Genomic DNA, 23,232 nt, shown 5'->3' with positions numbered 1-23,232 from the left:
TGAATTTCAGTATGTCATCTGTTCTGTGCTATCCTTGCTAGGCATCAGGGAAATGTAGTTGTATGGTGTAAACTGTCACCCTGTGCAAACGACAATAAAGAACATATTGCCTTTAGTGATAAATTTTTGATGAACAAGCTCTAATTCGTGCATAACAGTAAACTGGCACAGTCAGAGTAAGTATGATCTAAACCAGCATGAACATGAATGGAGAAACTGAAACATTTATCAAAACTATGTTCGCTAGTCAAATTGTATAGACAGCATAAACCACCACTTCTCCTTTCCAGCTTACCACTCACTCCTTCTCCCTCCTGAATCATCTGGCTAGCTACCTTGAGGAATCTGAGTTCCCAATGGGTCACCATGGATACCGGTGGAGCTTCAGTGTTCGTCTCAAGAGTCAGATGAAGGAGAGAAGCAACCCCTCTGTTGCTGGGAGGGCAGAACTTCATGTCTTAACAGGGCTGCCATGGGACTACCTACAATCCCCCAGACCCATCATCTCTAGTAGCTGTAACCAAGGATGCCCTTGCTATATTTCCTCTCAGAGTACTCTGGACCCTCACCCCTTTTTAATTTCTTTAAATATTTTGATTCAATTTTACATTGAAGTATTTTCTTTCCCACTCTAGCTTTCTAAGTGTCCTGTCTATTTGTCTTTGCCTATTTAAAAAAATCATCAGTGTGACTCTTTGTAAAATAAATTAATGCCACCATCTTACACCTTCTGAGCTAAAGCTGTTGTTATAAGTGGTCAATATGAGGTAATAAAAGCAGTCTATATTTTATTGCTCGTGTGGCTCTGCATTGAACGTAAATGCAATATATGTGTATAAAAGAGAAGTCTCTGCATGTTTTACTGCTGTACATTACAGATTTATGATTGTTTTGAAGTGAATGAAGTGTTTATATTGTTCATCTGTTCTTTTCTGTGTAGGAGTGACAACTGTAACTCATAAATATATACAGCCTGAAGAAAAACACCACATATACAGATTCATTCTTCATTAAACTCTCAAACACAAGTGCTTTAGATTCAAACAAGCTTCACTTCACTTCCACTTTTGTGTGATTTTTGTTTTTTAAATACTGCATGCTGCAATACTTATCTTTCTCTGACACTATCTCTCTCACACACGGTGGTAGCACTTTCTCAGTTTCAAGCTATTTTTGATTATTTTCTTCCTCCAGGTGTGGCTCTCTTTTCATGAGGCTGAGTACTGACTGAGAGGTCATAAGAAGAGCGCTCTTAGTAATGAAACCACAACTGTAAGAAAGAAAGAACAGCAGCACATCTGTGGCATTTCTGTCACTACCATGTTTGTGAAAGATTATCTGCAAATCACCTTAAATCATGCAACTTGATTGGTAAGTTATTACTTTTAATTGTGGTCAGACTTTCATCTGGTGCACAATATAATGGATGAAAATGTCCCCTAGACTTAAAAAGAAACCAGTGACCTGTGCCAAATATAGCCACAATATCATAGAGATCAGAGGGTTGACTTTTTTATTAAGGCTAGATAGAAATCCACACCATAGAAACCCCATGGCATCATGGCAGTGATTTTTACACAGGCTAGTTGCTCTCAAGTTTGTTTATGGAAATATATTACAAGAATTAATGGTTTAATAATGGGGGCAGGTTTTTTTTTTTTTTTTTTTTTTTTTTTTTTTGCCTGTCAAAAATTTGTCAAAATTATATTAGTTAATTCTGGCTGTTTTACATCTTTATGTGCATATGTTTTTTATATATATATATAAACAGGTGGCAAGAAGGTGTTGGAAATATGTCATTTTGGGATTTTTAGTATCCTAATGTTTCCATGTTGGACAAGATTGTGTGTGTCAGATGTCAGGAAGAGTCACAGCAAGTTGCACACACACAGACACAAACAAAAGCCAAACTGCACTGATGAGTGAATGAACAATCGGTTCACAGACCGAGAGAAAGTGCATGTCTCCCTAAGCATCACCATAAATTGTCTCCTGGCTTTCATAATGCATTAATGCTGCTAGGCTCTGTTTGCATGTTTATCTGTCATTTCAGTGAAATGTATGAAGCAATGCGGGGGGGAGATGGAGTACACCCACAGATCTGGAAGTCTGCAGTGAGTAACAAGCTTATCTCTCTATCTCAGCACTAATACAGACGCATCTGGAAATTATGTGGAAGTCATTTCTTGCCCAATCATTTTCTGTGGGTATGTAACAGTTTGCATTCCATTCTTTCCTCTTACGAGATATAAGGCTAGCTCTGTATCTTGTATCTTTTAAGATATGTGTTTGCTTTGTTAAAATCATCACTGATGTTAATTGAGGTCTACCTTACAACCATGATAGATAGATAGATAGATAGATAGATAGATAGATAGATAGATAGATAGATAGATAGATAGATAGATAGATAGATAGATAGATAGATAGATAGATAGATAGATAGATAGATATTTTTGTTTGTTTTCCCAGAGGTATTGATGCTTCAGCTTCTCGGTGACTGTGTTTTCCTCCTCCCCGCTTGCTTACGCAGGAGTGTTTCTACGAGCATCTCCGTTCATCGCCGTCATAGCGGTCTGACGAGATGTTTAGGTGACAACGGCGAGCCCTCGGTCCGTCAGCCTCCGCGCATCGCGTGCTTCCACAGAAACACCGACGGTGCCTACGATGCGTGACCTGTTGACGCTCGTTCTCCCGCGGTGCGCGCTGCTGCGCTTCTGTGTCTGCCAAAATGGACTACTGAACAATCGACCTCAACATGCCTACCATTTATGGAAGTAAGGGAAAACTTGCAAGTGTTTGCTTCATGCTTCAGCACGCGTCCCAGGTTAGTGTCATGATGCGTTTAATTCCATTGTTTTTCAAGAAGAGATAAAAACATGACGATAACTACATTTTTTATTTAGTGTTATGCTATTTATTCTCTAAATTGTATTTGTTTTTATTATTATTTTGTATTGTTATTATTGATGAACAGAACACTGAGTGGCGCAGTCTCAAGCAACCCTTTTTTCTGGCGTCCCATACTTAGACAAACGTCAACTATCTTTAAACTTTTTAAAACAATTTTTTTTTTCTTATGTATATATATATATATATATATATATATATATATATATATATATATATATATATATATATATATATATATATATATATATATATATATATATATATATTATGCATAATTAGTTTTTGTTTTGTCAATGTTAAGTCTGATGTTGATCATCACGAGTCATCATCACGTACTGTTGCTATGGTTATCTCCGCGAACTTGAACACGATTTCACATCGCGAGAGTCTTTTTAATGTTGTGTAGAAATAGGCGTCCAAACCAACGTGCATTTTAACTTTTGACAAATATTTGAAAACGCAGAGGAATAATGAAAACAGTCGAAAAAGATGTATTTAGAGGAATCATGCGCTGTCATATCTCTATAGTCTACACTGACAGAACTTCTGAGTGATGCTTTATGGTTTTGTCAGTTGAACTGTTTTCCGGTGTGAGTACCTCTGAGCGCAACTTGGTGTTTTCGGTTTTGCTGTGTGGCGCGCGCAGCTTTGATTAGATGGTAAATTCAAATTCAAATTTTTAAATAGCGACTTCCTCCTCTGTCACTCTAGAGAGCGTCTTCAATCTGTCAAGAAAATCGTCAGCTGCCTCTCGTGCTGTTACATCATGTTTATCTCTGCGCTTTATCTTAGTTTGGACTTTTCCACAGAGACCAGAAGGCATCTAAAGGGGATTATGCACGTTGTCTGAATAGGTTCGCTTGTACAAATATTTACAGACCCATATTTGGGTATAATAGTAATAAAAAACTGTGAGAAGACAAATTGAAGATCAGCTGAGGGCCCAAAGAGGATCAGAACTAAGTGAGTAAGGTTATAAATGCACATAGTTTATCTTCTGAACTTTGGGAATTTCTCCCTCTCTTGCTGACACACACACACACACACATACACACACACACACACACACACAGACTGCTGCACTCATGCAAACAAACTGGCTTCTCAAATGACTCATTCTTAGTCATTCTGACGGTTATTAAACTGGTGTTGAAGGCTTATTATAAAACAAAAAGTGAGGGATCATCAAAAAATACATTATCATTTCCTACAGCTGCGTGTGAGTCAGCTTCTACACTGAAAGCATTTGAGGACACTTTACATTTCAGTTCAGACAAGTGCATGTGTGCAGACAACCACAATGGCACCCAAATCACCTGCAGATGTCAGCTGTGCGGCATTTATTCAGCTGCAGTGTATTCCTAAAATTTGATCATGCATTCCTAAAATATGTAGCTCAGCTTAAAACAGGTGGTATTATATTGATTAATATTGATTGACCTGATTGTTCAGATATTTTTAGAGGACTGCTCAAAGATAACATTCTTCTCTTATAGATACCTGTGTACTTGCACAATACAATACTTTTGGTAACACTTTATTTTTCAGTGTCCTTGTTACATGTACACAGTCAGAAAGAAAGGTACAAATCTGTCACTGGTATGGTACCTTTTCAAAAGTTACACCTTTGTACTTTATTCACCTCAAAACAAATGTAGATATTAGTACCTAAAGACTACATATTAGTATGTTTTGAAAGTGTACCGCCTCAGTGACAGCTTTAGTATCTTTAATATGTGAGTGTACTGACTATAGTAATAACAGTAAATGATGCATATTGCATGAAACTAACCCTAAATCAAACCCAAATCGTAACCCTATAGTAAGTGCATGTTCATTTTAATGTACTCAATTCTTACACTTTAACAATGACACCTTAAAATAAAGTGTTAGCATAATTTAAATCAATATTTAATGTAGTAAGTATGTACGATGAGCCAGTCAAAACCTCAAAATAAACCCCTGAGTGAAACCCTTCAGGTACACCATGCTTGTTGTATATTATGCTTTATAAGGATCATCGCAGTGCAGTACAATACAGTGCTCCATTTCTCATATCCGTCTGTTACCATCAGTCTGAATGTGCACGTCTTCCCAGGGTTGCTGTTGTGGTCATAGGTATTTTTAGAAAGATCACAATAGATGTCTCCTTTTCAAAACAGTGTATTGTTGTTGTTTTTTTGTACTTTTTCAAATGTAGAAATGCCAAATCAACTGTCTCCTGTATGATTAAATCGGGCCATGTCAAAGAATCTAAGGAGTGTGCAGACAGAGAACAGTGAGATGCACATACATAGAGAGACAGAGAAGCAGTTGCAGGTTCACCTGGGAAGCCTTGTTGTTGGTGAAGAGAGGTGAGTCCTTAGTGACTAAAGGTGGCGAGAGAGATAATGAAGCAGGTGGATGAGAGGGAAGGGGGAAGAGTTATGCTCTGGAGGGAGGTGTGTGTTTTCGAAATATTGCTACAGGCAAGGAAGGACGATTGATGTGTATAATGTATGTTTACAATATGATACTGTTGTGCAGTTCGACTTTAGCAGTCTGTGTTGAACACATGGTGGTGTTTAACCTAGTAGTTTACCCTCAAATTGATCTAAACCTGTAAGAGTTTCGTTCTTCTGTTAAATACTGTATGCACAGACAGCTACAAAAGTGCAGTCACATTACCCATTGTTTGGAAAATTTGAGCAAAATCCAGTCGTGGAGTCTACGCAATAAGGAATTCCACATGAGGCCAAACAATTTTCAATTTTACAAGTTGGTCACACAGAAATATTGGTGTTTGAGTATCTGCACCATCCTCCTGACACATGTAACATTGGCTCATCCAATGACCATCTCTATGTGTAACCAAAATCAGAAAATGGAAGTGTGATCAGTTTTTCAATTATTATTTATATATTATTTATTGGCATTGGCCAAAAGTGCAGTTGTGTTCAACTTAGCAGCATGGATGCAGAATCATGCGAAGACTATAATCTGTACCATTGCAGAAATTTTCAAATTGCAGTCAGCCATATATAATTTATATATATAAAAAAAAAAACATTTAAATGAGAAAACAGTTAATGTGTGCAACTTTTTTGAAACAGTTCTGAATGAATGTTTTACTTTCAGATAAATGACTGTTAGACCATGAGCATTTTTAGCTTAATCAGACAAACGTCTGCACATCTGTTTTCCTAACGATTATGAGGGTCGATAACTCATGTCCATTTCACACACTGCTTCCTGCTCTGTGACACACACACAGCCACAAGCACAGATTACACAATAAAGTTTTTACTGAGTAAGTTATTTAATCACACATATTATAAGAAATGCCATAAGTTTCCACAAACCCACAAATACTGTAAGTTCTTCATCAAAAGATAATGAACTCTCACTGATGGATATTATGTCATTAAATGGATTAACAGTCACTCTTTAATAACACAGGATCTAAATAAGACATTACTTCTGCAGTGTCTGCTCCTGTTATGATTAACATGCAGGAAATAAAATGTTTGGTTATCACAGGAAAGTTCATTTTCCAAACCTGTAAGTCATTTTTACTTTTTGCCACTGTCCTCTCATCTCTCCGCAGGACATGACCCAGTCCTGGCCTTACCAGCAGCCCCCAGGGGAAGGGGGCACTCAGCATTTCCTGTACTCAAACACAAAGGTACGCATGCATAGGGTTTATTACAGACTGCAGGCAAATGTGATAAATTTAGCAGTATACAGCACCATCTCTGCTCTGTCTCCGTCTGTATGTTTATCTCTTTCGCTCTTTTCCTCTCTCTCCCCGATGGATATTACGCATGCATTGTTTATTTGCACACACTCATAAATCTGTGTTGTTTTAGCACAAGAGTAACTACAGAAATTATGCAAATCGGGTAGCAATGCCCAAAGCACAATGCAGGCCGGTTCTAGTGACTGAAATGTACCTCTAATTTAATGACACCTTGTTACACGGAATTTTGGGGGCTTAAGGTAAAAGGTTAGGTGCTAAGATACAGTGTGACGATGTTTATTACAGAATTCACCCTTTTGTCTTTTGTCAAGATGCTGTTTGTGTTGATTTGACTGATTTGGTTTATGCTGTTTATCTGTTTTAGGAGGGAAAACAGCCCAATTCACGACACAGACATGGTAAACATGCTACTGTGCAAACTGTATGTTTGGAGCACTGTTTTAGATACATGTCTTTCTGTCTGGATTAGGGATGCACCAAAGGTTATTCTGACTGATACAGATAAGATTATGGTTATTTTCATGGCTAATAACTGTTAATTGACTGATAGTGAACTTATTTGCTATTTGGTGTTGATACATTCTAAATTCTTAATTCTATAAATTCTAAAAACTAAAAACAATCATTATAAATGTTACAAGTGAATTTTGGCATCACAACATTGAATTGAATTAAAAAATATATATTTCTTTTGATATTAAAAGTATTAAATATGACAAAATTATATGAAAATGTAAAATAATTGTTTTAATAATTTTTTAAATATCTATTTCTGTGATGGCTAAGCTGAATTTTCAGCAGTCATTGCCCCATGACAATCCCTCAGAAATCATTCTAATATCCTGATTTCTTAATATTATGAATGTTAAAAACCTTTTTTTTTTTGTACAAACCATTATACATATTTTCTTAAGAACTCTTTGATGAATAAAAAGTTAAAAAAGAACAGCAATTATTTGATTAAGACAACGTTTGTAACATTATAAAGATCAATTAATGTGTCTTTGCTAAATAAAAGTATTAACTGAATAAAAAAAAAAGTTATACTGACCATAAACGTTTGAACAGTGGTGTAAAATTAAAAATCCAATTTGACTGATATTAATTTCACATAATTTTATAACAAACTTATATGGTACAGATATATTGTGGATGCCTATTGTGTGTGTAATAAGAAGCTTGCTCTTTATTACCTGCTTTGTTGTATTTGAGATATCGCTACATGATTCACGTCTGTATATGTATACACAGCTGTGCTAATATATAGCCCTGTTTTTACATTCTGCTCCAAAATGCTTATGGATTTCTCTTCCTGTTGCTTTCTCAGTGAGGGATGGTGTCTCTATGAGGATGCCCTCACGTCCACTCGTGGCCCCTCATAAATCGTAAGTGGGGTGCACAGCACCCAATCCGTCCATGCTAACCAAGCAACATGTTGTGTCTGAACTGCTTCTACCTGTTCACTTTATTACACCATAAACAACGTCTGTTGAACGTCTGTGCATATTAGTGTGTATAATTAGACTGGGCTTCCTGAAATTTAACTGCTTTGGGCCCACTGCTGTTTAAAACCAGCTTCACATGGAGGGTTAGCCCAGTGTTATATATCTCAACCGTCTCTAACCACCATACTAACTCCATAGACTTCATAAAGTTCACTGAGTTACTATCTAATTACAGAGCAGGTTAACACAGTAGGGTAGAGCTTTAAACCACACTACCATCATATTACATCACTGTTCAACATTAGAGCACTGTGTTTATGACCTTTTTCTTTGAAGGTTGTAATCAGATACAATCTCATATAGCTAGACCGCTCGAGGCAAACTCACACATTTAATACACACACACACACACAGATGTGCTGCAGATTGGCACAACGAATAAGTCTCTTTGTCAAGTGTGACAAATTCTCTCATGTTTGACTCTCGCAGCATGCTCGCTGATGACCTGAAGCTCAGCAGTGACGAAGATGACAAGGACGAGGTATATCATCAATTAGTATTAATAACTTTTTTGCACTGCTTGTGCTAACTGTTAACTTTGAACACAGTCCAGCTTATTTGTTCATTTATCACAAAATGCATTTAAAAACAAAACCACCTGGCTGCTGTGGCATTTGTGTTTGCATTGTAGAAAGCACTACATTGACACTAACTCTGCCATTCTGACACTAATTCTGCCATATATATATATACCATACGTTGCACAAATGTAAATGTAAATACAGAAATGCATTGTCATTTTACATATTGCATTGTCATTTTGCATATTACATTCCAAATTGAATATCGCTACCCATATGCTTCAATAAAAATAACTTTTAAAGCCATTTTAATATATTTAAAAATGTAATGTGTTCCTGTAATAACAAAGAAGCTGAATTTTCAGCATCATTACTCCAGTCTCACGTGTCACATGATCCTTCAGAAATCATTCGAATATAGGCCTCAATAAACATGTCTTATTTTTATCAATGTTGGAAGCAGTTGTGCTGCTTAATATTTTGGAAACCATGATGCATTTTTAAGGATCTTTTGAATATAATGTTTAAATTAAAAGCATTTATTTGGGAAATAAAGAAATGTCTTGTTTGTAAATGTCCTGTAAAAGTAAATGTCTTGACTATGAATTTCTTAAAAAAGAAAACAGACATTTGAAAAGGAGTGTCAACCCTTTTGTATAAATAAGTGACTATACATTTTTTTATTATGAGTCAAAGACTATTAATCATCTATTCCTGTGTAAACGCTGCCCTTGTAATCATTTAAAGAGGTGACCCATAATTAAATCAAGCTGAGAGGTTGCTAAAAAAAATAAAAATAAAAAAAAACATCTCACATGCAGAAAATTTCAAGTCCTTTCAAGTTTGTTTGATTCCAACATAATGGAAAGTGTTTGAGTTGTTTTCTTTATAATAAGTCCATCCATTCTGACCCGATTAACCGATTCAGGCTGGTTTGTGGGGCTGTATGAGTAAACTGTACAGTATCTAGCTGATCCTCCCTCACATTCACTTCAATAGGAGTCCTATCGAAAACAAATTATGATCTCATGTTACACATTTTGTTTTGGAGGCACTGCCTTTTTGCCTTCTTGGGAAAAATGACACTGCTCCATGTCTGTGCTGCTGAACTTGACATAGTTTCAGTGTAGCAAGTTTGATATTTGACTCTAACTTTAACCTACTTGTACATGTGTGTATCTCAACACAGGACTCCAGGATTATGAGTCATAACAGTCTGAGTCATAAAATACACCAGAGTCGTGACCTTTCTGCTGTTACTGCAGGATTGTAGCTTTTGCTTTTGTCAGGATGCTAGTAATGGCCATAAAGTTGAAGATTCCAAGCTAAAAAGCTATTTTATTCACATTTTTCTTATTTTTTTATTTATTTATTCTTATCTGTTAATCAGGGAAGTGAGCAAACAACTTCTTGGGCTGATAATGACCGGTAAGTTTTACGTTAGTAACTGTAGCCGTTCTCATTATTATCCATTGTTTGTGTCTGTATGTGTGAGTGTGTGTTTTACATATTGAAGAGGTCAGAATATGTGGAATGTGACAGCTGGATGATAGACCAGCCTCTGTTTCTTTTGGCCTTTCAACATGTTCAACTCCCAAACACACATACACACGCACACACACCACTCGTAGTGTTTAGTCTGCATATTTGTTGGGATTTTTAAATTTCTTTCAACTTGATAGTCAAGACTGTGATACATGTAAATGCATTCTGAATGTGTGGCCTAAGAAATGCCCGTGCTTCTCAATCCATATCCATTGTTTGCATGTACTGACTGACAGCTTGTCAGGCCAGCAGCAGCACCGCACACACACACGTCGGAAGAGTGAGACATTCTAGCTCAGGGTCTTCAGGCTCAGACCCTTCCAGCGAGTGGGAAAGCAGCAGTCAGCGGTCACACAGCCCGAGCCCAGGGACACACAACCGGTGCGGGACATCACCCCAACAGCGGACCCTAAACTGCAGTACAGAGGTATGCGCTAGCATTTTTTTGCAGTGAAGTACACTATTTCTCATTGCCTCGCTCTCTCTGTTTCCTAGTAGTTGTTTTTAGCAGATGAGGTAAAATGGGATGGTGGGGGGTGGAGAGAGGAATGTCGAGGGGCGGCCGCTGAGACTTTAGAATCTGGGTGTCATGTCTACATGTGGTGTCCCGGATGACTAACTAGATTGGAAGTAATACATGTCAACATTGATTTCGTCACAAAAAGCAGAACTTAAAGGGATTGGTTACCCTAAACAATGAAAATTATTTCTGGGTGAGCTTTCCCTTTGAAACAGCACAGGAAAATATTTAAATCGTTTTAGGATGTGTTCTTATATGACGTTTGGGGTCTCTAGCAAGTACTTTTTTTTTCATCAGAAGGAGGGATTAAAAGCTTTAGTAGCATAGTGCTACACCACCATATGAATGAAGGTGTCTGTGTGACACAGCTGGCTCTATTACTGAACATGCCATCTATTTCTAACCTGTGGAGAAGGGAGGTGGGAACACCATGTGTTTTTCATCTACATGCAGTCATGTAGTGTCTCTGAGAAGGACGGCTTGGAAACACCACACGGTTCCAGTGGGGGGGGGGGGTTGAGGGGAGGGGCAATGGGAAAAGGGCACAAGAGATGCAGTGTCTTTGCTGGAAAGAGAGAGGGGAAGGGGGAATGTTTGAGTGGAGGAGTTAAAGTTTAAATTAGCTCTGGTCAGCTACTGGAGGCGAGAGAGGAAAGCTCAGTCTGCCCTGGAGCTCAAGTGTGCTTTCAAGTGAGTATTTGCTTTGATTTTGTGTCGTTAATTCAAATGTTTTGTAAAGTCAATAGTGAGTATAGCTTACTTTATTACACTATAAAGTGAGATTATGTTGTCATACAGTATTTATTTTCAGTGCAGCTTATTTCTGGTTTGTAATAGTTTGGACTGATTGAACTTTAGAGGCAATGTAATGGTATAAGCAGTGTGAAATTGAAAGAGGGTTTGCTAGGGTTTAAGGAATGTCCATTTTTCTGGCCCTTTCTCTCGTTCACCCTTTCACCTCCTGTTTTTTTTTTCTCTCTCTCCCTTTGACACACAGGCCCATTTACATAAATACTCATATTTCCTATTTGTCCATTCAAATCATTTCTCATTGTATTTTTTCCAACAATGTTTTGCCACTATCACATTGTTGAGTAAATACATTGTCATGCAGTCAGATACTGGTTTATACAATCTTCTGCACACAGAGTGTTTCCGTTGCATCAGTATGGTAAAGAATTGAGATGTTCAATAGCTAGAAGTTCTATCTATCTAATATTCCTACGATTAGCCTATAACCTGCCATGATTGACCGTCCATCACCACTGTTATTTTAAATGTGATGTTCACTTTGTTAAAATGTCAGCTGCACACTAATTTGTTAAAGAGTTTCTGTAATGTATTTTCGGTGATACTGTTATCATCCTCAGTGGTCAAGAGTTTATGGTCAAGAGCAGGTTCACTGATGATCATAATCTTGTCACGTTTTATAATCCAGGTCAATCTTGATTTATATTTGATCAAATTCACATTATTTTATTAAATTCAAATTTAGAGTAATAGTATTTGATCAGTTTTACCATTGTTACATTCTCTGTCTTGAACTCATGTCTTTTCTCTGTTCAGACGGAAAGTCCACCATCCACACAGTGGCAGCTGGACAGGTGGCTTGAGAAAGTCCCTAAAAATCATCATTCAGCTGACCACGACCCAGGTGGAGGACAGCGACAAAGTGCAAAATCTGACTGTGGCCGAGGACCATCACCTGGAAGATACTGGAGCAGAGACTCTGAGTCCAGACGGGATTACAGTCCATGTGAAAGTCCGGTCCCAAGTCCAAAATTTGACTACAGCCCCAGAAACAGTCCTGAGCCCAGCCCAGAATACAGTCCATGCCCCAGTCCAGGAATTAGCCTGTTGCCGAGCCCAGTGCCAAGTGTGTGTCCAAGTCCAGGAGACAGCCTCCAAGGGAGTCGAAGTCCCAGCCCTCTACCTTTACACCCTCCCAGAAGCCCCAGTCCAAGTCTTTCATCCACAGCAGTACCTAGCCAAGGTACATATCCTCAGGTACAGCCACCTCAAAAAAAAAGTCTCAGGCATATTGCAAGGCCAAACGTTACCTCTAATCCAGCACATCGTCCTAAAGTAAGGCCATGGGTGCCTCCGGACCATAGCGCCGACCAGACAAAGGAGTTTAGACCCAAAGACTCTAGATCCAGAGACTCTCGTTCCAAAGACTCCAGACCTGGTCCTCCCCAACAACCCAATCATTCCAAACACAGCTCAACAGAAAAGTCACACAAAGATCTCACACACAAGCTTGAAGCCAAAAACTCTGAAACCACATGCAAGCAAAGGTTTAACTCACCTTCAAACCCTATTTCAAAGCATTCGTCAAAGCAAAGACCAAGCGTTAGCCCAAAACCACAAGCCAGGCACTCATCTACAACTGACCATAGTATTGAACATCATCACAGAAGCAATGAACCTACAGGGGTGTCAATCCACAATTCACACCCCAAATCAGGCCATTCATCTCATTTTAATAATCTAAAGAGTTCTGAACGTGGTCCCTCGTCAAAGTCCAGGGACTCGTCCCGGAGCGAAGTCAACAGTCGATCTAGTCACAGCTTGAAGACTAAATCTTTCCCGGATACGAAGCAGTCCAGCTCTAAACAGACTTCCCAACAGAGTTCCAGCCCAAAGCCCAAGGTCAAACTAGGGGATGCCCCAGTGCCCGGAACCAGGCCTTCCCAAAAAGACCCGAAGCCAAAAGAGAGAGAGCGAGAGGTGGACAACCGAGGTAAGGCCAAGGGAGCAACCCTGGTGCAGACCAGCAAGGAGCAGAGACAAAGACTGGCGGAGGAGCAAGTTATAAGACGTCGCTGGGTTCTGAGTTCTGAGGAAGAGGAAGACGAGGAAGATAGGAGAACTGAGGAAGGGGAAAGAGAGAGGAAGCGGAGAAGGAGGAGGGAGCAGGAAGTTGAATGGAAGTCAGTGCAGCCCAAACAAAGACCTCACACCAACAGCCAGCATCACACTCAAAAGCAATACAATGGACCTAACCTTGAAGAGCAGAGGAAGAAGAAGAGAAGGTGGAGCAATGAGGACATTTCCTCAGGTCCTTACGTGACAGACACTAGACTTTCTCCACCACTTTCTCCACCTTCCCCTACTCCTGTCATCAAGCCCACTCATCCGTCATCTTCCTCATCCTCATCCTCCTCCTCATCATCATCGTCCTCATCATCTTCCTCCGAATCAGACTCTGAGTCCAGTCCACCCCGGAATGTTGCCAAAGTCCCTGCAGATTCAACATCAAACCAAAAAACTGTGTCGAAAAGGAGACATGACAAACAGACTTCTGGCACTGGTGCTCACCCCCACGGGTCAAGCTTAAGCACCCCTGAGACAGATAAACAAGGTCGGGGCAGACACAAACTCTACACACTGGTGCCTTTCGGTCGATCTGAAAAATCCCCCAATGTCGCACATCGAGGCCTGAGAAAACTTGTTGTGAGGATAGACCTATCGCTTCTGGGTAGACTCCCTAGTGCAGATGAGATTACTGAGAGACAGTCCTCATCTTCAGCTTTGTCATTGGGAAAGGCGAAAGAAAAGACTTCAATGAAAGACCTGCACCACTTGGACCAACTGCCTGAAGATGGCAGAAGTAAAAGAAAAGTGAGGAAGAGAAAATCATCTTTATTTTTAATCAATGCAGACAAATCTGCAATTCTTAAATTAATGTTCCTCTGAATATGAGATTTGTGTTTTTGCATACATGTATGCTTTTTTGTGTGTGTATTTTACTAAATCAGGCTGAAAATGGAGATGCTCAGAGAGAGAATAAGAGAAATCAATCACGTGCAGATAAACTACCAGTGTCAGTCCATAATGAGACTGAGGAAACCTTCAACAAGCAAAATGGGTATATTTAGAGCTATTCACTGTTCACTGTTATACTTGTCAACTGGGACATGTTTATTGTCTGGCTCATGCTCATTGATGTGCTCATGATGTCCTTTTTATTGCTGTGTATGCAGATGTCAAGAAGATTACTTTTATTCCAAGAGGCCAGTGTCCCCATTGTCTCCTCCATCTGGCATACTGGAGCTCGCAAAAACCACAGTGAAAACTCAGCATGCTGAGAAGTACCACACACCTCCAGAAAAAGACAAAGATTCAACAGCACAGAAAATTCAGGTTCTTAAAATATTGCTCACATGGAACACTAAAGTCTTTCTTTCTATCTTATCTTGTAATGATTAAAAACAACATAGCAATTCATGAACCTTACATGGCCAGTATTGGAAGAGGGTTCTTTAACAATTGTTCTAATATAATATATATTAATATGTATTAATGAAACAGGACCAGAAGACGCAGCCCAAGGTAGAGGTGGAGTGTGTCAGGGTGTCAGGACACCTACAGTCTCTCTCTGGTTCGCTGGTTCCTCCCTCGAACCTTCCGGTCCACTACAGAGGAACCGTACCTATCAGTGATGTGTGAGTTAATGTCTATTAATGCCTCTGTTTCATTTAACAGTGCTGTGACATTTAATGTCAACCACCTTCCCTTAGTTCTTTCCTAATCTCTCCTTTCTTCCCTTCATGTTAGCTCTCATCATGCTGAATACTACTTGCATGAGGCCAAGAGGTTGAAACATCGAGCAGACGCAATGGTAAATGATGGATATTGATTTTTTTTAAGTAACTTTTCCCAACGCTGATTACCACTAGACAAGACAATTATAGAGGTCAGAGTTTTGCATCCTTGAAGCCACAACCCCACATGCATTCTCAACAAAACAAAAAAGACAAAAGCTTTCCACTGGGGCAGTACCTTTATGCGTGTGTGTGTGTGTGTGTGTGTGTGTGTTTGGTCTGTATCCTCTGTAACTAATTTGACTTCTTTCTTTTATCCTTTTGTCTCTATCCCTGTTTGCAGGTGGATAAGTTAGGAAAAGCTGTGAATTATGTGGATGCTGCTTTGTCTTTCATGGAGTGTGGTAAAGCCATGGAAGAGGGACCGCTGGAGTCCAAGTCCCCTTACACCATGTATGCTGAAACTGTGGAGCTCATAAGGTGTTTAAGAGTTTTATTTTTCTCTGTTGGTCTTTTTACGTGTTTTTTTTTTTTTCAACATTTTCCATTGGCCAGACATTACATGACTGGGTAGCTCCTTGTGACAGGATGCATACCCACTATGTTTTACCTACAGGAGATGTGGGTTTGATTAAGTGCTGTGATGATAATAGCAACAGCAGGCCACAAAACGTGTAAATCAGTGTCAATATATTTGATGTTTTTACAATGACCAATATTTGAAAGATTCCAAAATAGAATTGGCCAGAAAAGGCCAATGTTTGTCAGAAGTTCTGTGTTGATTTGACATGTTCTATATGTTGGATAGATATGCTATGAAACTTAAGAGTCACGTCGGACCTGGAGCCAGCCAGGAAGACAAACAGCTAGCTGTACTATGGTAAATACAACACTGCAAAAATCTTCAACTGTCTGTATTGTCGTTTTGATTATCTGAATCTTGATCGTGTTAAAGTCTGTTGACAAAATGCACATTTTGTTTCTGGTTTGCAGTTTCCGCTGTCTTGCTCTTCTTTATTGGCAACTGTTTCGCCTTAAAAAGGATAACGCTCTTAAATACTCCAAAGTCCTGCTGGACTACTTCAAAGTAGGCGGTTATCAGTTATCATACATCAATATGCAAAAGACAGTTGAAAAAATACCTGCAAATATAGTTTGTTAAAATAGCCAAGTTGTCCTGTTCAAAGATTTACTCATTCTTGTTTCTGTTTTTTACTTTGATTAGAGTTCTCCAAAAGGACCTCACAAACCCCCTCCTTGGAACGATGCTGGAAAGTAAGAGTTAGGTTATAGTTGGGCCTTGATATCATTTACACACCCACCGTGAGAGACCTTTATGTTGTACCTCTGTATTTGTGCTTTTACAGGGGAACTGTACCTCCTGCCTCCATTTGCTCCGTTAATATAATGGGGTCTCACACAGGCAGCTCACAGAGCAGTGTCATCAGCATTCCCCATCGTATCCACCAGATGGCAGCAAATCACCTCAACATCACCAACAGTGTCCTGTACAGTTACGAGTACTGGGAGGTGGCTGATACTCTGGCCAGAGAAAATAAGGGTGGGTTTTCAATCAGTTATGCTTTTCGTCTTCAAAGGGACCAATATAATCATTTATAAAAAACATGTATTAGCTATTTATTTAAAAAAAATCTATTTCTATTCTACATTTACAATTTTTTTGTAAAATGTTGCATTTTAATATTTATATTTATATATAAAAGTATTCTCTCTCACACCCACACCAGAATTTTTCAACTATCTGAACACACTGACTGGGCCTTTGACCCTGCATAGCAGCATGGCCCATATCGTCCAGTACACCAGGCAAGGGCTGCAGTGGATCCGGATCAGTGCTAACCTATCATAATACCATGCAGAGACATTCACAAACTTCACAAATCACTTGTTTTGCCAAATTAGCAAAACATTTTACAGTGACCCTGCGCTCTGTGACCAAGGAGTCTGGTTTTGGATCAAGACAGTAATGAAGTTTGTCTGCCAGACATCATGTCCTCATTGGGTATTAAGGAATGGACATACCTGTGTTACGTCACCTTACTGAGCATTAAATGTCAAGATATTTCAGGATACGTGTCAGAAACAATTATGTTTTCTTTAATGCTATCAGGCTGGTCAAATCAAAAGAACCTTGGTCATTCAATTCTTAGCATCAAGGTTTGAAAAGGAACCATTGTTGGCTAATTCATCAAGTGCTGCTTTTCTAAAATGTGCCACATTTTTATATAAGCAATTAATTTTTAAAGGGTTTTATTTTCTGTATGTAAATACATTGCCGTTACAAATCTCTTTACTGGTTTAAAATAGTTTTTGTATGATGGGTTGCATCATCTAACTTAAGTAAAAAAACATTTTTTAAGAGCCTTTCCTAACTTCTTATATCAAAATTTGTGCATGAAAAAATCTCTTTAAGATCTCTGAATGTGATTTTTTTTCTATGTGCAATAAGTCTGAGATTTTTACATCATATCAATAGCCAGCATACAGCCATGACTTCTGATGACATTGTGTTAAGTTGTTGTAAAGTTTATACTGAAAGAAAGAAAAAAAACATAATCAGGACTTTTGTAAATTAAATTTTTTTTACAGGAGACTGTAGTTGTGTTGATCATATGTTGTTGATGATGATGACGATGATGATGATGCAAATCAGACTTAACCTACAAATGAATATAGACTTCACACATTCTAGTGAAAACTTTTATGGATACCATTTTATCAAAACCTAAGGAAATAAAAGCAGGAATGTCCTCACATAGTAACTTTACCTAAAGAGTGAAAGAATGCTTAATGTGTCAAATATAAAATAAAACAAAGTGGGCTTTTTTTATCCGATTAATTGAGGAAATCAATTAATCAGCCCTAAATAAATTAAATTCAAATTCTAAAAAATTATAACCTTTATATGTATCATAATTTTTCAAACTGAAAATTCCCATTCAAATTGATTTAGGGCTGCAACTAGCAATTATTTTAAGAATCGATTAATGAAAAATGGTAAGTGTTACATTTAAAATCTTAAAAATGTATGTATTTTAGCGTTACCATGGCTGGACTGGGACGCAATTTCAGGCCGGGAAATCTCACACTCATCCAGGCCACCCTAAGCACCCACAACAAACCCTAAAACCCAAACTCTATTTAAAGATGTCTATCAATGCAAGCAAGTGTCATTTGGTCAGTACTTGTCTTTTGAATATCTAGGGATTGTGCTGAAAGGTGCTCCATGCATTCTGTTTATTATTTATTATTATTTACAGGCCTGCAAAATACTCTCCAGCTTTTGTTGAAGAGGTCACAGAAATGTTATCAAAGATTTCCTCAGAGTTTGACTGTTTTGCAATTGCAGTGGATTTTATTATTCACATAGACAATGCAGAAAACAAAACTACATAAGAAATGATAATGGTTCTAAACACTTTAGACTTGACTCAGCATGTGCATGGACCCACACACAAAGGTGGACACACTCTGGATCTAATCATCAGTAGGGCTCTAAACATTTCATCCATTGTTATTAAGGACATAGCACTATCTGATCATTTCTGTATTTTCTTTGATATATTGATCTCTGCTACCACTGAATCTAGATCTGTCTCTGTCAGAAGGAGATGCATTAATGAGAACACTAGTGTGCTGTTTATGGAGGCTATATCTTTAACACCAAGCATTTCTGCAGACTCTGTTGATATTCTCCTTGATTCCTTCAACTCAAAAGTTAAGAATGTTATTGATGATTTTGCTCCAATAATAGTCAAAAAGAAAACAAACAGACAGAAATCAGTTTGGAGAAGATCAACAGCAGTTCAGACTATGAAAAGACTATGTAGAAAAGCCGAGTGGATGTGGAGGATGCTATAAAGACTAATGATTAATGTGAAACTAGCCACAGCTAGACAGAGTTTCTTCTCAGACCTTATAAACAGTAACTTAAATAACACTCGTACTCTTTTTGCCACTGTTGAGAGACTGATAAACCCCCCAAGTCAGATTCCCAGTGAAATGCTCTCAGACAGCAAATGCAATGAGTTTGCTTCCTTCTTTTCTGAGAAGATCAACAATATCAGGAAGGCGATTAGCACATCCTCAAGCAGCAATATCAAAAAGATACAATGTCTATTTTTGAAGCAATTGATAGCAAAATTTTGGAAGACATAGTGCAGCACCTAAAATCGTCAACCTGCTATCTTGACACACGTCCCACATCTTTTTTCAAAAGTGTGCTTAACTGTTTAGAAGCAGATCTTTTAGAAGTGGTGAATGCCTCACTGCTTTCTGGGACATTTCCAAACTCCATGAAAACTGCATTTGTTAAGCCCCTCCTAAAAAAGTGCAATCTTTATAACACCATTTTGAGCAATTATAGACCAATATTTAATCTTCCTTTTATAGGCAAAATTATAGAAAAAGTAGTTTTTAATCAGCTGAACAAATACTTAAACACAAGTGAATGTTCTGTATACATGCAATACCCGGTTTACCTGCTACATTTGCTTAACCTGGACAATTTTTTATCTGGTTTCCAACCGCATCACAGCACAGAGACAGCACTCATTAAGATAATAAATGATATTTGCTTAAATTCTGACTCCGGCAAAATATCGGTGCTGGTATTGCTAGATCTCAGTGCTGCGTTTGACACTTTCGATCAATTGCCTATCACAGCTACGCTGATGATACCCAGATTTACCTAGCCTCATCTCCAAATGACTACAGCCCCATTGACTGAAATTAACATTTGGATGTGCCAGAACTTTCTTCAGTTAAACAAGGAAAAAATGCATTTGGAAACAAAGATGAAGTTTTCAAGGTAAATTGACTCTAGGGGTCAAACAACTAAAATCAATTTAGGAATCTTGGTGTGATTCTGGAGACAGACCTTAGTTTCAGTAGTCATGTCAAAGCACTAACTAAATAAGCATACTGTACTATCAATTTAAAAAACATTGCAAGAATTATATGTTTTGTTTCCAGCCAAGACTTGGAGAAACTTGTTCATGCATTTATCACCAGCAAGGTGGACTATTGTAATGGTCTCCTCATCGGCCTTCCCAAAAAGACCATTAGACAGCTGCAGCTCATCCAGAAACGCTGCTGCCAGGATTCTGACTAGAACCAGATATTCTGAGCATATCACACCAGTCCTCAGGTCTTTACATTGGCTTCCAGTTACATTCAGAATTGATTTGAAAGTACTTTTACTCGTCTATAAGTCACTAAATGACCTAGGACCGAAATACATTGCAGATATGTTCACTGAATATAAACCTAACAGACCACTCAGATCATTAGGATCGAGTCAGTTAGAAATACCAAGGGTTCACACAAAACAATGGGAATTAAATATGGGAGTTAAAAGCAGTGTTGCGGACATTATATTTTTTTCTTTAAGAAGTTTCTTTAGTCCTGCACCTACCAGAAGGTGGGATGTGCACACAATTACTCATTTAACAAGGGATGGCATACTACACTACCACACAATTACTTCTATATTGCAGTATGCTGCGTGTATACTGTGAATAGTAAGTGAATGTTCTGTATACATCCAATACCCGGTTTACCTGCTACATTTGCTTAAATTTTATGTATGCATCTGAAGACACTGCATGGGATACTGTTTCCCAGAACACAACGTGCTCCATGTGATGTTTCATCTTCATACGTGTGAGTGAACTGGAAGTACTGTAAACTACAAACTATCACTGTGTATCTAAAAAAAATATCGTAAAGTCAAATGATGTCACCGTTATCGCTATAGTGCTTTATATAGTAGGCCTACTGATTATTTAAAAAATATTGAATAATACAAATATTGAAGTAATATAATATATAAATAATTTATTGGCATAGACTATTTACAATAACTCTGCCCACTAATGCCAGGCTACGATAAACAGCACTGCAAAAGATGTCTTAGCGGATAAAAGATGTGTGATGAAAGATTTTGATGCTGCCCTTTACCAAAACTTGCTCTAGGCTACTCCTTTTCCCACCACATATCAAATCAGAAAGGCATTTATTTACAATTAAACTAAAGGAAATATTTGAAAATTGGAAATAACACGTCTCATTAATGATACAGTGTTATTAGGTAGTTAGTAGTTATAGGGAGGTTTTTGTCCCAATAAAGTTGCATTAATTTAATAATATTTTAAGTATGATAATTTAAACAAACTATTTTATTGCATACTGTTTTATAATGTACTACAGTTAATGAAATATAAATATTTACCACCTAACTACTATTTACACAATTATTGTTAGTTCTGGTCAGTATGAAAACTAAGGTCCATAAATTATTAAATGAGTTCAATTGGCCAATATAGCATTGTTTACTAGTATGAGTCCTTCATTAACAAGCCTTTGTAAAAAGAATGGTTAGGAGGTTGGATTAGGGTAATGTGGGACACTTTTAGCCATTTTGACTTGTGCATCATATTTTCATATGAAGCCAAAATTATACATCAAAATTTTATATCATTATGAAATCCCAAAGATGTTCCCTATCTAAATCAGAAGACATTTTTCAGAAAATTTTATTAAAGGGGAGATGGCACATATATCAGTGCTCCTTGTGCCAAATCAGAATTTGTGCATTTTCTAATGTGGGACGGCTCATGCTCAAATCTGGGACACTATGCTTTGACTTATAAATAGTCTTTTTTTTTTTTTTAGAAAGTAAACTTAACATTTAACACTCCCGGTTAAATGTGTATACCCATGTTTTAGTAGGCCTACAGTGTGTTTGTTGTCTTCGTAAGTCTAAAAAATGTTTTAACCTATATGTTCATTTATGGAATGTTGAATACAATTGTATTAAACAAATATTATATTATTTAAAAGAATATATTATTTTATTATTTACAACAATAATAATAACCATGTAATGAAGTAAAATATTAAAAAACATGGAATGCCTTTAAAACTGTTATCAAACTTCTATAAACTTCTAATATTATTATTTTTTTATTTTAAACGCTTGTATTTATCAAATTGTACTGGTAAAAACACTTCATAACAGAAATAAGCAGCCCTGGGCAGTCATGGAGTCATCATGGTCCAGAATGCCATTGTCCTCTAGTCGCTAAATTGTGAATCTGGATCTTAAAACAAATTTTCTAAATTACATGTATGGCATTTAACCTTATTAATGCACATTTTATCAGTTGAATAACATAGTATATTTGACTGTCCCACATTAGTCAAAACATGCTGTCCCACTTTTGAAACATCCTTTTCTAAAGTTGGACAACAAAGATTTATTTAAATAGAACATTCTTAACACATTTTAAGAATATTATTGCAAAATTTGATGTCTAAATTCATCACAAATATAATTTGATAGCAATTTATAACATTGTTTATTTATAACAGATTTGCAATAAATTTGGTCTAAATCCTATGTCAATGTCATTTCAGTGAACTTTACAAGAGGTACTTCCGGTTTGTTGATTTTCTTGGCCACATTTCTGACATAATTTCCAGAAAGTCAGATGATTTCAATAACTTGACACCCCTGCTTGAATTCAACACCAATCATGTTCCGTTTAATGTTGTAAAAGAAGAGATAAAGGCACTGAAGCTTAGGTCTCCCACATTAGTCAGTGTCCCACATTACACTAATCAACCCTACATTTATTTGTGAGGTAACAACCTCAGCAACTGTGCTGAACTAACGTTTAGTCATTTGACAACACTTTAGCACACTACTCTGAAACGTTTGTAGCTTATTACATACTGTTTTACACACTATCCTTTAAAAAACTGTAGTCATTATACTCTGTGTACTGTGCAGTAAGCAGTAAGCAAGTATGCCATTTCGAACACAGCCACAGCCTCCTCCTGCTGTAGTACTCCAAGTGTTGCCATGTCTGCTTAGAAATATGAGACCTTGAGGTTGTTTTTACAAGCCATATTGCAC

General features: G+C 37.6%; 1 protein-coding gene across 4 annotated transcripts; it reads left to right on the top strand.

The window, feature by feature from the left end:
* Nucleotides 1-1,843: 1,843 nt before the first annotated feature.
* LOC128019718 (AF4/FMR2 family member 3) lies at nt 1,844-17,902 on the top strand. 4 transcript variants are annotated; one of them, XM_052605875.1, is made up of 19 exons: nt 1,844-2,207; nt 2,534-2,827; nt 6,500-6,577; nt 7,017-7,050; nt 7,980-8,037; nt 8,587-8,638; nt 10,069-10,106; nt 10,473-10,650; nt 12,310-14,367; nt 14,505-14,614; nt 14,730-14,889; nt 15,058-15,191; nt 15,304-15,367; nt 15,634-15,770; nt 16,099-16,170; nt 16,284-16,377; nt 16,516-16,565; nt 16,658-16,851; nt 17,039-17,902. In XM_052605875.1, the coding sequence occupies exons 2-19, from the start codon at nt 2,759-2,761 to the stop codon at nt 17,158-17,160; spliced, it is 3,702 nt and encodes a 1,233-aa protein (XP_052461835.1). In that variant the 5' UTR covers nt 1,844-2,207; nt 2,534-2,758; the 3' UTR covers nt 17,161-17,902. The 4 variants fall into 4 exon arrangements, with proteins under 4 accessions (XP_052461835.1, XP_052461833.1, XP_052461832.1 ...); XM_052605872.1 differs by lacking the exons at nt 1,844-2,207; nt 2,534-2,827 and having other exon boundaries at nt 6,523-6,577; nt 10,460-10,650; XM_052605873.1 differs by lacking the exons at nt 1,844-2,207; nt 2,534-2,827; nt 7,017-7,050 and having other exon boundaries at nt 6,505-6,577; nt 10,460-10,650.
* Nucleotides 17,903-23,232: the final 5,330 nt, after the last annotated feature.

This window comes from Carassius gibelio, chromosome A9, assembly GCF_023724105.1.
Source record: "Carassius gibelio isolate Cgi1373 ecotype wild population from Czech Republic chromosome A9, carGib1.2-hapl.c, whole genome shotgun sequence".
In the NCBI taxonomy this organism is placed as follows: domain Eukaryota; kingdom Metazoa; phylum Chordata; class Actinopteri; order Cypriniformes; family Cyprinidae; genus Carassius; species Carassius gibelio.
This window is presented reverse-complemented; position numbering and strand designations above follow the sequence as displayed.

Excerpts from the sequence above, each read along its gene's own strand:
- LOC128019718 (XM_052605875.1), top strand. The coding sequence starts at position 2,759 with ATGCCTACCATTTATGGAAGTAAGGGAAAACTTGCAAGTGTTTGCTTC. Across the intron at positions 8,038-8,586 it reads CTCGTGGCCCCTCATAAATC|CATGCTCGCTGATGACCTGA; the intron begins GTAAGTGGGGTG and ends TGACTCTCGCAG. Across the intron at positions 16,566-16,657 it reads CCTTGGAACGATGCTGGAAA|GGGAACTGTACCTCCTGCCT; the intron begins GTAAGAGTTAGG and ends GTGCTTTTACAG.